The sequence below is a fragment of the Strix uralensis genome, chromosome 16 (assembly GCF_047716275.1).
Source record: "Strix uralensis isolate ZFMK-TIS-50842 chromosome 16, bStrUra1, whole genome shotgun sequence".
Lineage (NCBI taxonomy): Eukaryota > Metazoa > Chordata > Aves > Strigiformes > Strigidae > Strix > Strix uralensis.
In genome coordinates this window covers 2,487,455-2,501,924 of record NC_133987.1, presented here as the reverse complement: position 1 = coordinate 2,501,924, position 14,470 = coordinate 2,487,455, and the positions used below count along the sequence as shown (strand labels likewise).

The window sequence follows — 14,470 nt, the reverse complement described above, 5'->3', positions numbered from 1 at the left end:
GCACATTCGGGCAGCGCAGCTGGCGTGGGAGCTGTGCCCTGTGCTGAGCCGGAGTCTTCCTCCTTGGCCGGGCTGGGCTGTGCTGGCAACGAGGGTCCAAGTGCTGCTGTGGGCACCCTCCGCTCATCCTGGTTGAGCACCCCAGGGGGCCATCAGCACACGCCAGGCTGGGGACAGCACTGTCCCCATCTCCCTTCAGCAGCAGCATCTGCCTCTGGCTGCCCCTTCCCTGCTCTGCACCTGTGGCGAGGGCTGGGTGCTGTGGCTGATGCTGAGGGGTGTTTGCCACGCCAGGTCCTGCCACCCCCACGTGCGCACGAAGCGGTGGTTGTATGGGGGAGATGTCACGTGCGGGCTTTGCATCCCCACGCCCTGCCGGCAGCGGCGTTCCTGCCTCCCCGGTGCCGCCAGCTCTGCTCAGCCGGGAGGTTTGGAGGGAAGGGCTGAGGATGGGTATTGCTGCAAGAGTCTCCAGAGCCAATAATTATTTCTGGGGAAAAGATGCTGTGTTCTGACTTAAACACTGACATGGGACTCTGAACATGTGTAATCTGGCTGACAGATGGCAAGTCATAGAGGTGTGATTTATGATACAGCACAGTAGCTGAACAACCTTCTCTGGTTGTCAGGAGACAATTCTTCTCAGCGCTGTGGTTGATGTTTCAATTGATGGTTTTCCCCGCGTGTCCTCTCGGCTCCTCAGCAGCATTCAGGGACCTCCAGGGAGCCTTGGCAGGTCCTGGCGCAGCAGGCTGGGTCCACCAAGCCCCAGCAGCGCTGATGCTGAGCTGCTGCAGAGATGCTGCTTCTTATGGTGGGGTTGGCAGGTCACCCCAGATCCTGGGCAGGCTGGACTATGCAGCAAGCAGGACTAGGGACCCCATGCTGGCCTTGTCCCCATCCCATGGCTGGGATGAAGCTGACTGAAGGCGGCAGCAGCTCTCTGGGGCTGTCTGTTCCCCAGACCAGCACATTTGTGCCGAGTATGCTGGTACTGATGGGAGAAGGCATGAAAATCTTGCCCATCAGTGAAGTGCACAAAAGGACAGATGCCAACAGCCGTAGGGAACCTGCCTTACTCACATGGCCTCTCTGTGCCTCAGTTTCCCTGCCTCCACCTTAAGAACCCTTTCACAAGGGACGGGGGCATCTATTAGTGTTTGGAAAGCACTTGGGAAGTAAAAGTGTGGTCCCAGCAGTATCCCCCTCCCGTGTTAGAAGCTCACCGCTGCTGCCACCCACAGAGCACAGACCCCAGCACAATGCCCAGTGGCCCTGCAGGAGCATCCTGAACCTGGGAGCATCCCAATCCCAGGGATCCAGAGCAGCCCCAGCACGAGGAGCTCAGGGAAGCTGACCCAGTAGCTGGGCCTCGGTGGGGTGAGGGGAGTGGGGCAGAGCAGGCTGCTGGCGTCGGGCTGCATTTGCCTGTGTGCAGCCATGGAAGAGCAGGTATGATTCATTCCCTCTTCTGCAGTACAGTTTATGTAAAGCAGCACTGTATAAATAGCCAGATGATACTGTAATGTGCTCCTGGCTTTCTAATTAGTGATGCTTCTGCTGGAGCTTTTGGGTCTGGTGGAGGTGAGAGGAGGCTGGTTCTTTGCTGAGCGCTGGATGAGTTGCTGACAGGTCTCAAGGGGGAGGTACTGGCCCATCAGAGTGGTCGCGGCCGTCTCCTTTCACCTGGCTATGAGCAGTTGGAGGTGGTGGGTGAGCCTGCTGGGTGACCAGCAGGCTGGAAGGTTGGTCTGGGGGATGAAAGCAGCACCCAACATCTCAAGATTTTTGGTCACCTTCTGTCTTGTATGTGGCTTCGCTTGTCTGCCCCGGGTTGAGCAGATCCAGGCAGCACCTGCCCTGAGCCAGGGAGCATCGCCTTTCTCCCTGCGCCTTCCCCTGCGATACTGTGCTGTGGGGGGAGTCACATGTCCCCAAGCACCCAGGTGGCTTCTCCAGCCCCACCAGCACACCCTGCCCTCAGGGACTAACATTCCTTCATTCTGAGTCCTGTTGGCAAGTCACCCTGTTTTCCCCTGCCAGCTGTTCTTGGCAGATGCTGTTGGCTCTATCCAGTGGCTGCTCCTTCCCTGCTTGGGGCAGGTGGATGCATCCGGTAAATCTCCTGAGTGTGTAATTGTCCCGGTGGTGTTGATCACAAGAGGCACGTACCAGCACGACAGAGGCACTTGTTTGTCATGGTGAGTGGCTGCCTTCTTGCATCCATGCAGGTGATTTGGGATTTCACAGCCCCACATCCCTGCTGGGACCAGTTTGGGAGGGGTGGCTGTGATGGTGCAGGGAGCATGGTGGGGAAGGGGTGAGCATAGCAATCAAGACAGTGTTCTCCAGGCAGTCCCCAAATCTCATGAGATCAACATCCCCAGCGTCCTGGCGGCTGGGCGTGGAGCTCTCACCCCTGCAGGGTAGCATCCTGGGGAACTGGAAAGCTGGGCAGCGTTAGGACTGCCGCAGGGGGAACAGTCCGGTGCTACTGAGGAGGTGCTATAGGAAGCCAGCAGCACCCATGCCCACCACCCAGCCCCAACCCTGGGTCAGCCCCGAGCCCTGCTCACTCCGAGGTCCACACTGCATTGGGGGCTGCTGCAAGAGCATCAGCAGTCAGTGCCCACGCCTCCCTAAATTGAGATCTTATTCATTAAGTGCTGAGCTTTGACACCAGATCAAAGGAGAGGCGAGGCGGTGAGGACGGTGTTAGTGCAGGGCTCCGGTCAATGGGCTTTCACAAGGCGCCTGGATAGCTCCTCTTCGAACGCCTCTTCCTCCGGCTGTGAGTGGGGGAAAGCTGGGGTTTGGGTTTCTTGTTGGGTTTCTTTTAAGGCAAACCTCATCCTTTACATCAAAGTAGTATTTCTTCTCAAGAATGTAAAGAATGACCCTGGAAGGTCTAAGCGTCTCTTTCCCGGCGGTGATTGGAGAGACGAGAGCCTTCTCCAGAAAGCTGTCTCCACCCTGTCCCCAGCAACAGCAATTCATAAGCTGAAAAATAAATCAATAACCAGAGTTAATGAATTGAAGATGTCTGTGTTTAAAATGTATCAGGAAAAAAACTGTTAGCTGGTCGTGGTTGGCTTAATTACTGTGAGGAAAGGCCGGGAGCTCTCATTTCTGAGAAATACCTTCTTTTTTTCTTTCTTTTTTTGGCAGTATTTTGTTTGGTTGAAGCTGGTCAGGACTTGAGAGGAGAAGAGTATTGGCTTTAGCAATGTGTGTAGGTTCAAAGGCTTCCCTGAGATCTGTCCCTCATCTCCCAGACCTCTGTCAGATAGCTCCTGTCCCCTTTCCTGCCCAACCCAGGGCTGCCTGAGCAGAGGGAGCAGGTCGTGCTGGCACAGGACTGAAGGAAGAGGAGAGGCAGTAGCCATGGTGGCACACGTGGCGGTGCCACCAGCCTGGTCATATGCCCAAGTCAGGGTGTCTCAGCTCCCCAGACCGCTCCTCCCTTGCTCCCACCTCAGCTCCTGGTGAACTGGCAGCAGGGATGGGTTGTGGCACCATGTTTGGCTGCAAGCTGGGGATGCTGCCCCTTGGCACAGCAGGCACCAGGGTCTCTGTGTGCTGCAGAGGAAAGCAGAGGGCTGCGGGTCTCTGCAGGGCAGGCGCCTCCCAAGCAAATCTCACTGCCAGCTTTCTGCATGGCATTGGGCTTGGAAAGAGTGTGGTTGTGCCTCAGGACAGCGGTTCTCTTCTGGAGAGAGAGGGCAGGGGAGGGTGTGCAGCATGGTCCCGGAGCCTGGGGGTGATTTTCTCCCGGGTCCTAGGGACTGGGAGAGATGCTGGAGCATCCTGCCCAGCGGGAAGGGGCTTTGCCACCGCAGATGGGTCTTTCAGCTGCACCCATTTGCTTGCACACATTTCTGTTTCCTCCTCTGAAACATCTCCGATGCGGGTTGATTTCCATGTCAGCCCTCATCAGGAAAGTCGTCTGGTGTTTGAGAGCCCCGGCTGGGAGGCCACAGGCTCTGCGTTTTCTCTGAAGAGGCGTGTGGCTGTGGCAGAGGTCTGCTTTGATTCTCTCCGCTGATGCTTCTCTGGCTGCCTGACCCCTCTCAGGCAGGCACTGCAAGAAGCAGAAGCAGCCGGAATTTCTCCAGTGTTGGCCATCACTGGTTGGTGTTTGCGCAGGAGCACATAAGCGAGGGAGGTGATTTTGCTGCAGCAGGGAGCAGGACCTGGCACTAACTCAGCCTGCCAGGCTCACAGCTTCGGTCTGGCTAACAGCATGCCATGGCCCTGTGCTGGTCCTGGCTTTGCCAGGCGATGCTAAACCTGCTGCTGCTCTGCTTCTTCCCCCCAAGGCTGGTGCTGCCCCGTCCCGGTGCTGCTGAGCCTCTGGGAGCCCCCTCCTTTCAGCTCCAAGTATCACTTGGCTCTGTGCCATGGGCCTGCCGCTGGGAGACGGGTGTTTCAGTGACATTAATGCCTTTCCTCTCCCCTTCCCCAGGTCGGAAAGCAGCCTCTCTAGGTTTGCTCACCGCTTGTCGGTTAAGCAGAAGCAGGAGAAGAGAAGGAAAGCTGAGTATGCCTCGGCCGAGCTGTCTGCCTTCCGGCCCAGGTCTCTGAGCATTGAATGGTAAGAGCTGCAGGACAGGGCTGGGGGAAAGGAGTTCCTGCCTCTCCAGTCTCTCTCCTGTCCCCTGTCCCCACCAGTGCCACTCTGTCCCTGTCCAAGGAACATCCTGTGGAACAACACCCCTTCAAGTCCCTCTGTCTGCTGCAGAAGCTCCCCCAGGGTATCAAGCCAAAACATCCCCCCTCACCCCAGCGCAGGGAACAGTGGGGAGCCCTGGGAGGCTCCTTCCTTGGGGGGCTGAAGGAGACCCCACAGACTGGGCAATGGGGATCTTTCAAGGCTCACGTGGAACATGGATATGCATGTCTGCTGGGCCAGGGCACGTGAGTGCATGACCTCCGGCAGCCCCCGCCGCTGGTTGCTTCTCTCCTCACCCCTTCCCACCCCACCCCGAGCTCCTTACAGGAGCTGCCAGTGGATACGTGCCACGGCACGTACCTCACTGGATAAACCAGAGCCAAGAGCCACGGCAGGATGGCCACAGCCAGTGTGGTGGCACCGGGAGCCACAGGGGCTCCCCGCTGGTGCTGTGCGCGGGGTGAGTGATGTGAGGGTACGGGGCTGCCCCAACACGAGCCGCCCTCCAGGGCAGCTTTGTTTGCCCACCCCAGAGGGATGCAGTGCTCCCTCCTTCCCTGATGCTTCTGCTGCAGCACCCGTGGGGCCCCTCGTGCTGAGCACAGGTCTCAAACTGCAGTCCCTGCTCAAGCAGGGAGTAATTTATCCTGGGTTTCTAAGCTCTGATGCAATAGCCTTGGAAGCAGATCACAGTCTACCCTCCCAGCATTAGAGGTGACTTGCTAAGGATATTTAAAAGAACTGGAAGTTGCATTGCTTTCTGCTTCCTTAGATGGATAAGGAGGGTAAAACTTTTTTTGAAAAAAAAAAGAAGCGCTTAGAAATTGCAAGAATGTTGAGTTTGGTTTTCATTTTCCCTGCTTTTTTTTTTTTTTTTTTGAGATCTTTCTGGCATTTAGTGTATGTTCTAACACTTCAGTGTGAGGTTGTGGAGTCCTCCTCAAAGACTTCCTCGATCTGTGAGGTTAGTTAGGCATCAAAGCTAACTAGGTATTAATGAGGCCAGACAAAGAATTTAAGCTATTTGGTGACAGACTGCTTTCTTCTCCAGTTGCACAACTTTCTTCCTTTGCTAAAACGATGTCATCATGAAAGCTGTTCTGCAGTCACTATGAATCTTCCAAATAGACAAGTATGTGAATTTGTAATACACCAAATAGGAAAACAAGCAAAGAACTAATTAAAAACAATCGGAGTTTCTCTTACTCATAATAAAGAAGCAAGACAAGACAGAAAATCTCTTTTCTCCCTTTAAATGTCTCTTTGAAGCCCCCGGATCCCATTTTAGCCCTGCGGTGTCAAGGTATATTTGTGGTACATTTTCACTCGCTCTCTAGCATTTTCCTGGGGGAAACCATCTGTCTTGTATTATTTTGCAAAGCACCATGTACAGCAGCGACTCTGCAGCAGTGGTAGATGATGTTATTTTATGGGGTTTTTGTAAGCAAGCTTGGAAATGAGCTCTTGGCAAGCTCTTTGCCTTCAGGTTGCCACGTGCCATCGCACTGGAGATTGAGGCTGGAGAGTGTGAGACCTGAAAGAGAAGGAGCTGTTGTTGCCTCTCCTGCAGGGACATAGGCACGGCCGGTCTGGCCGGGGAAAGGACAACTGCCCTGAGGTCAGGGGTTTTATCCATGGCTGGAGACATCTTGAGCTGGATCAGATGTCCAGTCTGGCAGCCAGGCTTGGATGGGCTGGGGTGCTGGGACCTGGGTACTGGAGCTCTCTGCCACTCGGCGGCAGGGCACAGGGAGGGGTGACCCAGGGGGGTTGCAGCGGCAAGGAGCCAGGCAGGCAGCAGCAGGCAGCAGCGGGGTGAGGACCATGCCCACCGCCTGCTGCCCGACCATCTCAGTGTGCTTGTTAACCCTCGCCCCGTTGCCGTGATAAAGCAGACAACCCAGGAGCTGTGCTGGCTCTGTTGTTGCAGTGCAGGAATTTGATTTGCTTTTACATGCGCTCAGCTCAATTTCCAAGGAGGGACTGGGGGCACCTGCCCACGAAGCACGGGGCGCTGCCTCCCTGGCAGGATGGTCACACAGCAGGCAGGTTTTCACACATGCCAACAGTGCATGTGCCTGGTCCACACATGCATGCTTGCCCTCAAGGACACACTTGGAGGCTTTTCGCATGCAAAGCACCAGCCTCCTCTGCAGTCCCATCCTGCAAAGGGGGCACCTGGCCTTTTCCCTGGTGTGAAACATCATTTCTCTGCATCCCCTGTACGTCTTCAGGAATCTGTGATCATCGTAGCGGGATCACTAACTTGGTTAGTTGCTCCAAACCATCATGCTGCACACAGGGGAAGGGCCTTTGGAGCTGCAGGTGTCCCTGTCCCTGCTTGCCCTGTGCCTTGCATGGGAGGTCCTGGGCTGCAGGCAAGGCTGCTGGGTGCTGTGGCCAACGGAAAGCAAGGTTCATGCCCTTGCAAATCTACAGACACCTAATCTGGCTTCCAGAGCAAATATCTACATGCATCACATCTGTATGTATTTAGAAGCTTAACCCAAGATCACCTCTGTGTCTTTTTACCTGCCTCTGCGCAAAGGGTGAACATTCACGCTGTGTATAAGGGGGGTTCAGCTCATCCCATGCGAGTAGGAGGGGGATGGAAAAGCAGTGGACCATGTTTTCCCAAATCAGCGGCTTCTGAGAATCCTGCTCATCTTAATTCAAAGGCTTGAAGGCAAAGAAAGGCTCCTGGACCCACTGTTACCTGTTGCCAAGGAGGAGGTACAGATGATAAGCACATCATCAGTGCCTGTTGCTTGGGAAAGCTGGGTGTCAGTCTGGTGGAGGGATTAGTGTTTTCTTCCTGAAATTCCTACCAAAACATTGTCGGTCCAACCCCTCATGTCTCTGCTATAGTGGAAAGCATCCTTACCTCTCATTCCCACACAGAGCAAGCTGAGCCAGTTTTCCAGCATTCCCAGTTGTTCAGGTGCTCAGGTAGAGCTGGATGGAGCTGAGTGAGAAGAGAAGGAGCTGTACAGCATCACAGTGTCTGCCTGACACCGTGTCCCCTGTGCTAAGCACTGCCAGGTAGGATGGGGACAGTAGATCCCTTCATCTCCCCTTGGCCCTTCTCCCTTTCCCTGGGGACACCTCGAAGCCCTGCAGGGAGGGTTGCTGGGTGCTGGCATTTCTCTGGGCCAGAAGATGCAGTTATTTACTGGCACAATAGATAAAGTGCTGAATGTCCCACGCTACCTACCCAAAAGCACGGGGATGCTCCTGTCGCAGGTCTCGTGGTCCATGCGTCCACCGGAGCACGGGTGGGACGCACTTGTGGGTCGTGTTTCTCGCCGGGCACAAGGCAGGCTTTATTCACACAGCACGTGTTTATGTGCTGCACCGGGCAAGCAGAGCGCGGTCCTGCTCCCGAGCTCAGCCATCGGTGAGTGAAGCCTCGTTAGTTCTACTTATTAAAAAAAAATTGCTGGGGGAAGGGAGAGAAGGCAGGGAAAAAGTGAAGTATTGAGAAAACACTTCTTTCATTCATATGTTGTTTACTGAAATAAATACTTCATTATTAGGCTTTTTCTAGGCTATTTTTTTTAAAGCCAGTGCCACAAAGTCCCCAGTGTTAGGGCCTGTGAATGTTCCATATCACCTCAGCCCATTGCTCCTGCAAGCTGGTGTCTTGATGCCGGGAGGTGCCCGGAGAGAAACACTGCAGGGAGTGGGGTAGTGTGAGGCTTTCCCAAGCTTGGGGGAGAAACCTGGGGGCTGCTTGTGTCCAGTTTTATTTAGGTTTGCTTTCTCCTCCTCTTTGCTGGACGGTTCATGCTGTGGCTCACAGGGGCACCAAGGCAGTTTGAGCTCCAGATGAGGCAAAAGCTGGTAACTGAGGCAAGGAAGGATTTTGAGTCTGATTTATTAAAGCTCTGCTTTCTGCTGGACTGTGATACTAATCTAACTCCAAAGCTTAAATAGCATGAAGGTGTGTGACACAAAAGCACCCTTTACTTGAAGCTCGCCACCTTCTGCTGTTGGAGTGAAGAAGTCGAAAGCTGGCAGCTCCTGTGGAGACCTCCCGCTGTCCCTACAGCAAACCAGAAATGCCAGCAATCCCTTTTCTCCCCCCTTAGGGTGTACTGAGGCAAAAAGAGCCTCCTCTCCTCTTCTGCCTGTCACCTGAGAAATAATCCATGTTTATCTTTCCTCTTAAGTGAGTTTCAAACCAATAAAAGGGCTGCAATCTGCTGGTTAACTCTTGTGTGTGCAGAGCCTAGGAGCCTTGGTCCCCCTCTCGCATCCTTCCAGCTCTGGTGCTCATCAGGAGTTCCAGCCCCAGCAGGTTTATCCTCCTGGCATCCATTTGTCTCTTCCTTTTCCTTTCCAACCTCTCAGTCTGGTTTTCCTTCTTCCATTTGTTCCTCTGCTTGTCTTCCCCCCATGCTCATTTTCCCATAGACACCTCTTGTTGTCCACCCTGATTTTCCTCTCTGTTTTCTTCTTCTTGATTGTTTACTTTTACTTGCTGCCTTTTCTGTTTGGGATTCTCGAGCTTTTCATGTTGGACAGCCTCCCTGCGATCCATGGTCAGAATAGCCTATTCCCATGGTGGCTCAGGAAAAATGCAATGCATTCCTCACTTCCCCCGTCCCCTTATCTCGGTTCTGCTCGTTGGCTGCCCACCACGAGCTGTTAAAGCAACGCTGGCAGGAGCATGTCGTCTGGTGGTTAGAGGCAGCCAGCCGGCTCGGGTTCAGTCCTGCCTGCATCTTGTTTTGCTGCCTGACCCCTGGCGTGTTGCTGAATCTCAGCTCCTCGCTCTCCCTCTGCCAAAAAGAGGGTTGCGCAGAGACCTGCCTGCCCAGCAGCAACAAGTACAGGCTGTGCCCACCTGGGTGGGAAGGTGTGGAGTGGTTTTCCTGCGATGTCCCAGCACCGGAGCTGGGTGTAACGGCTGTCGGGCATCCCTCTGCGCGGGACCGCAGTGCAGTGAGGGCAGGAGCTGCGGCCGCCAGGTGTGGGAACCGTGATGGCACCATGGGGCTGGCAGAGGCAGCACACACGACTCTGCTGCTGTACTCTGCCCGGTGTTTTGGGTTTGGTTAAGAAGCAGAAAGGTTTTTAATGGAATTGTTTTCATGAAAGTTATTTAAAATTTTATAATGCAGTAATATTTCTCCTTTGGGTTTAAGTGGTCTTGTGTGGTATGGAAATTCTCCCTAAATTTCTGTGCTGGGGCATGAAATCCGGGCCTTGGAGGTGCCTGGCACTGCTCAGCCTCCTGCCATAGCTGCTCTCAGCTGATGTGCACAGACAACCTGTCCCCATTGGCAGGCTCCTCGCTTTCTGGCACCCGAGTCCCGCGGTCCCGTGGGGCTGCAGAGCCCGTGGGAGGTGCTGAGCTGCTGGCTGATCTGTCTGACTGTTCCTGAGCCAGTGTACTGGAGCGCTGCTACTGCAAATCTCAACGAGAGCCTTGTGCTGTTTCCATTGCAAGTAGTCTACAGTCATATAGGACTTTCCGCAGGACTCTTTGCTTGACAGTTGTCTGTTTGCCAGTGAAAGCCAGCACAAAGTGAATTGTCAACGACTTTCTGGGAGGTGGGGATGAGTAGCACCCTAAAGAGAGGGGGCTCAGAGTTTCACAGCCCTACTGAGCTGTCTTACTCCTAACTTAATCCACACATCCAAGAGGAGGTTTGGAGCCCCTTCTCTTCCCAGCCGAGGAAGCTTTTAGCCTGAGCAAGGGAAGTAAGAAGGAAAATCAGGCCCTGAGCCTTTCAGTGGAAGGGGAAGAGTGCCAAAGTCTGAGAGGTGTGTGGGTATCAGGGACCACAGACATGCTCGGGGCAGGCTGAGATGTGGGCAGCCCATCTGCGCTGGCTGTGGTGTGGGGCAGCCAGCCTGGTCGAGAGCTCCACCTCCCTCATCCCACCAGTCCTGGCAATCGATATGGGGGAAAAGCAGCCGCCCCCAGCTCGGTTGTGCCGAGCACAGGTCCTGGACAGGCCGGCGTGGTGTTGAAACGAAACGCGAGGCTCTTTGTCTCGACTGGGAGCGCTTTAAGCTCTCACTGGGGAACAATGGCCAAGCTATGGGGTCATTTGTTCTGGTATTTCAGCAGCTCCTCGTGATTTATGGGATGTTTTGTTCTGCTGCTTGTCTTAGCTTCCCCCTCTCCACCCTCCCCGTCTCCATCCCTTCTCCATTTCAGCTCCTCCTCCCCCCGCTCCCAATTCCCCTAATAGCTGTGGAGCCTCTCTGCCTTATGAAGTCATGGTATCTGTGACTTACTGAATTAGCTGTATGGGAGCTGGACTTCCACACCGTGCTGTGGTCTGCCAGGGTGTCCCAGCTGCCTGGGGAGTCAACCTGCAGCAGGGCCCCTTGCCCAAGGGCTCCAGGCAGCCTGAGCTTCCCCCAGGCATGGCAGATGGACGTTGCCATCAGCATGCTGCTAAAAAGTCAGTTTACAGGTGATAAATGTGGTCAGGAGGAGCTGCAGCCCCAGTGAACAAGAATGGCTCTGTCTGCAGAGACCCCCCTGTACCAGGGTGGAATGGGGGCTTGGCTGCCTGCTCCTGGTGCAGCCATCCCCCCACCCTCCCAGGACACCTCTCCATGGATGAGGTGGACACCAGTTAGGAAGCCCCAGAGCTTTTGGTGCTGAACTGTGCATGGGATGAAGTAATTCAAGAGCTTGGCTTTATCCCCAGCACCCTGGGAATGGCCACAGTCAGAACCTCTGAGTATGTGGGGGGAGCAGGAGTTCACCCCCCAAGAGCTGGTGCGACAGAGATTCACCAGTGACTGCAAGGGACTCACTGATGTGGATGGGGAGGAGCGAGCCCTCAAAATATCTCCCGGAAAGTTGGGTTTGCCTTTAGGAAAGCATTTGAAAGGAATAATTTATTTGCAGAAAATCACCTTTTATCCTCGTTGCAAACAGATAGAGGTTCAAGGGGAACTGCTCTTCACAGTGATACCAATGCGCCTGCTGCAGCTGGTCCTTAGCCCAGAGAGGCCTTTGCAATGGCAGAAGAGTTGTGGTCCATGCAGCTCTGCTTCTGCTGCCCCATGCTGCCAGCAGGGAGCTTGGAGCTCCCAGTCCCATGGGTGCAGGTGGGGAAGGAGGAGGACAGTGTGGGGGGAGTTTGGGACCATCCAAATCCATAGGGTCTGTGTGAGGCTTGTGCCTCCCCTCCTGATGCCACAAGCTTCCATCAGCCCATGTTTCCTCCTCGTCTGGGGAGAGGCAGCCTCAGCTTGTGATACGATGAGGCTGGAGAGGTTGAGACAGGACCAAGGGCTGGATCCTCTCTGTGTGCAGCATTATGACCTGCTGCCACAGACGCTGGCTCCAGCACATCCAGCAGTCCTGTCTGCATTTGTTTCTCATGTCACTTCAGCAGGAAAAATTGAGCCCTCTGGGAAAGTGATGGAAGGAACATGTTCAGAGAAGACTGATTTCCAGGTTCTCCCTGTCTGGGACCGGAGCCCTCAGTCAGATCCCTTCCCCACCGAGACCACAGGAAGCAAATACCATTTATTTAAAAGACAAATTTAAAATATTGTGCCAATGTGGTGTTCTGGCCGCTTTCCCCTGCTGGTAGCTGATACCTCCAAGCCCTGATAAGATTATTTCTCAGTGCAGCATATCCATTATCCTCCATGCACTTTGATTTCTCTCAAATAGCCCATTTGCTTGACTTGTTTTGTTTTTTCTCATCATCTCTCTGCCATTTCCCATGGCCTGGATCTGTAAAGCAGGATGGATGCCTTGGTCCCTGCTGAGGAGTGTGGAAGATGCTCTTCATTCTGCAGGATCTCCACCGGTTCTTCTCTGTAGATGTGGTTATGCTGGGGGGAAGGTGCAGAGATGCCACAATCCTTGGTATGAAAGGGAAACCTCATGGATGTCTGAATCTTAGTGTGAGTCGAGCCCTTCCTGATGGGCTCATGGATTCTCCACACCAGCTGGTATTCTCAGTGTCAGTGTGCTGAATTTGGAGGGTCTCAGCTCTCCCAGTCCTCTTAGCCAGCACACAAAAAGTATCTCAATATATTTCTTTTAGTGGGAATATCGATAATAGTCCTGGTTTCCTACTACTGGTCATGTCTTCAGACCTGCTGACTTTGAACCTGGCTTCTCCGTAAGCTGATTTGCACCTGGGGAAGGGCAGTGAAGAGGAGTTGTGTGTCTGGAGCAGCCCCAGCAAGGCAGGCAGTCTGTCCCAGCCCCTGGGCAGTCAGGCTGCGCTTCCCTCCGTCCTGGGGACAGCTTTGCCCTGGGAGCAGAAGGGCTTGCTGGTCTTGCTGTTGATGCTGTTGGGGACACTGGGGTTGGGAGACACAGAAACATCAACATTTACAGATAGTCCTGACAACCAGCACTTTCAAGGTATTGGAATACTTTTAATCGTCCCTTGTCCCTTAAACAGTGGTAGTCGCTGTTGCTCAGGTTTTCTCTGCTCTTAGATAGTTTCCCACTGGCTGAGACACTTCTGCCTGCCAGAGCTTCAGGAACCTCTTGTTTATCTTCCTGGAGAGCATCTCTTGGTGCCAGGTCAATATTGGACCTACTGGCTTCAATGCTGGCGGGATGGGCAGCACTCAGTGAGGAGGCCAAACTGGAGGTTGGAGACAGGCCAGGACACTTGGGACACTGACGACCAGGTCCTCAGGCGTGACGGGATCTCTCTCCACTTTTTCTTGAGTCTTTCCTGCTGCCTGCACACTCATTCTTCCCTGTCACTTTGCTTCACACCCATCCCTCTTACCCACCTTTCTTCTGCTGGCTTGCTTGCTTTTCAGAGGAGGTTTGTGAGCCCAAGTGACCTCCACATCAGCTGAGCCTCATGCCAGTGGAGGTCAGGGAGAAGCAGTTATGTTCCCCTCTGCTCCTCACTTCCAGATTTCCTCCCGTTCTCCTCAACATTGAAATATTCATCTATCTATCCCAGTGTGTCCTGCAGTAGCTCACTCCCCAGGGGCGTTCCTCTCCCCGTCCCACTTTGTTGCCTTTATTTGCACTGTTAACACGGAGGGCTGCACAGGATGAAGATCTTCGGCCAAAAATGGGCAATGTGGAGGAGGTTTTTTCATGTGGGCAGTGCAAAACAGTGCAGATCTGATGAAAGTTCCAGTTTCAGGGCTAGGAAAAGACAAGGTTCATGATTTGCTTTGTCCAGTGTGGAATTGGACACTTGGCAGCAGATGCCAGTGTCATCATGAGAAACTGCACATGGTCTTCACTCTGCCCATGGTGTGGAGGTTCACCTGAGCCCCCTCCATGTCTGTCCAGACAGAGTCTGGTTTCCATCCAAGAAGTGTCCCAACGGGGCCTGAGGGCTCACCAGTTAGTAGCTGGAAGGCAAATCTCTCCGGCCTGAAGTCAGGGCAGGCTCCTTACTGATGGTCTGCTGTGAAAAGCTGTTGTTTCCAAGCTTTGAAAAATGAACATATGACGTGTGGTAGCATTTGTTAAGCATGGCCACCAGAGCAGCTGCTGAGCTGAGCGGAGCTCCAAGAAACATCTCTTCTTGGCATTATCAGGATTGACTCTGGCCCACTGCCCCGAGAGGAGCCATCGTCACCTTCGGTGGGATGCTGTGGCTTGTTGAGTGGATATTCTCCATGTAAAACCTACAGGTTTCCGAGCACGTGGTTGTTGCAGCCTCTGAGATGGTAGGGACTGCAGGTAGGTCTGGCAGTGTGGTTACTCAGCTCTTCCCGCAGTTTTGTTTCTCCTCTCCACCCCCATGCTCCACGTTTAAGCACTAAAGTGGTCAGGACCCAAACTGACTCGTCAAAGTTTCTGAGCTTCACCCATCACAGAGA

The 14,470-nt window shown here is 54.0% G+C and overlaps 1 protein-coding gene across 5 annotated transcripts in view; it reads left to right on the top strand.

Moving 5' to 3' along the window:
* Nucleotides 1-14,470, top strand: part of LOC141950754 (ankyrin repeat and fibronectin type-III domain-containing protein 1-like) — a 261,302-nt gene that overhangs the window by 215,808 nt on the left and 31,024 nt on the right. For 4 of the 5 annotated variants that reach the window (XM_074886019.1, XM_074886018.1, XM_074886021.1 and 1 more), the window contains one exon: nucleotides 4,466-4,594. The exons of the other annotated variant lie outside the window; for it this stretch is intronic. In XM_074886019.1, the coding sequence (XP_074742120.1) occupies nucleotides 4,466-4,594 (129 nt within the window). The remainder of the gene's footprint in view (nucleotides 1-4,465; nucleotides 4,595-14,470) is intronic. 5 annotated transcript variants of the gene reach the window in all.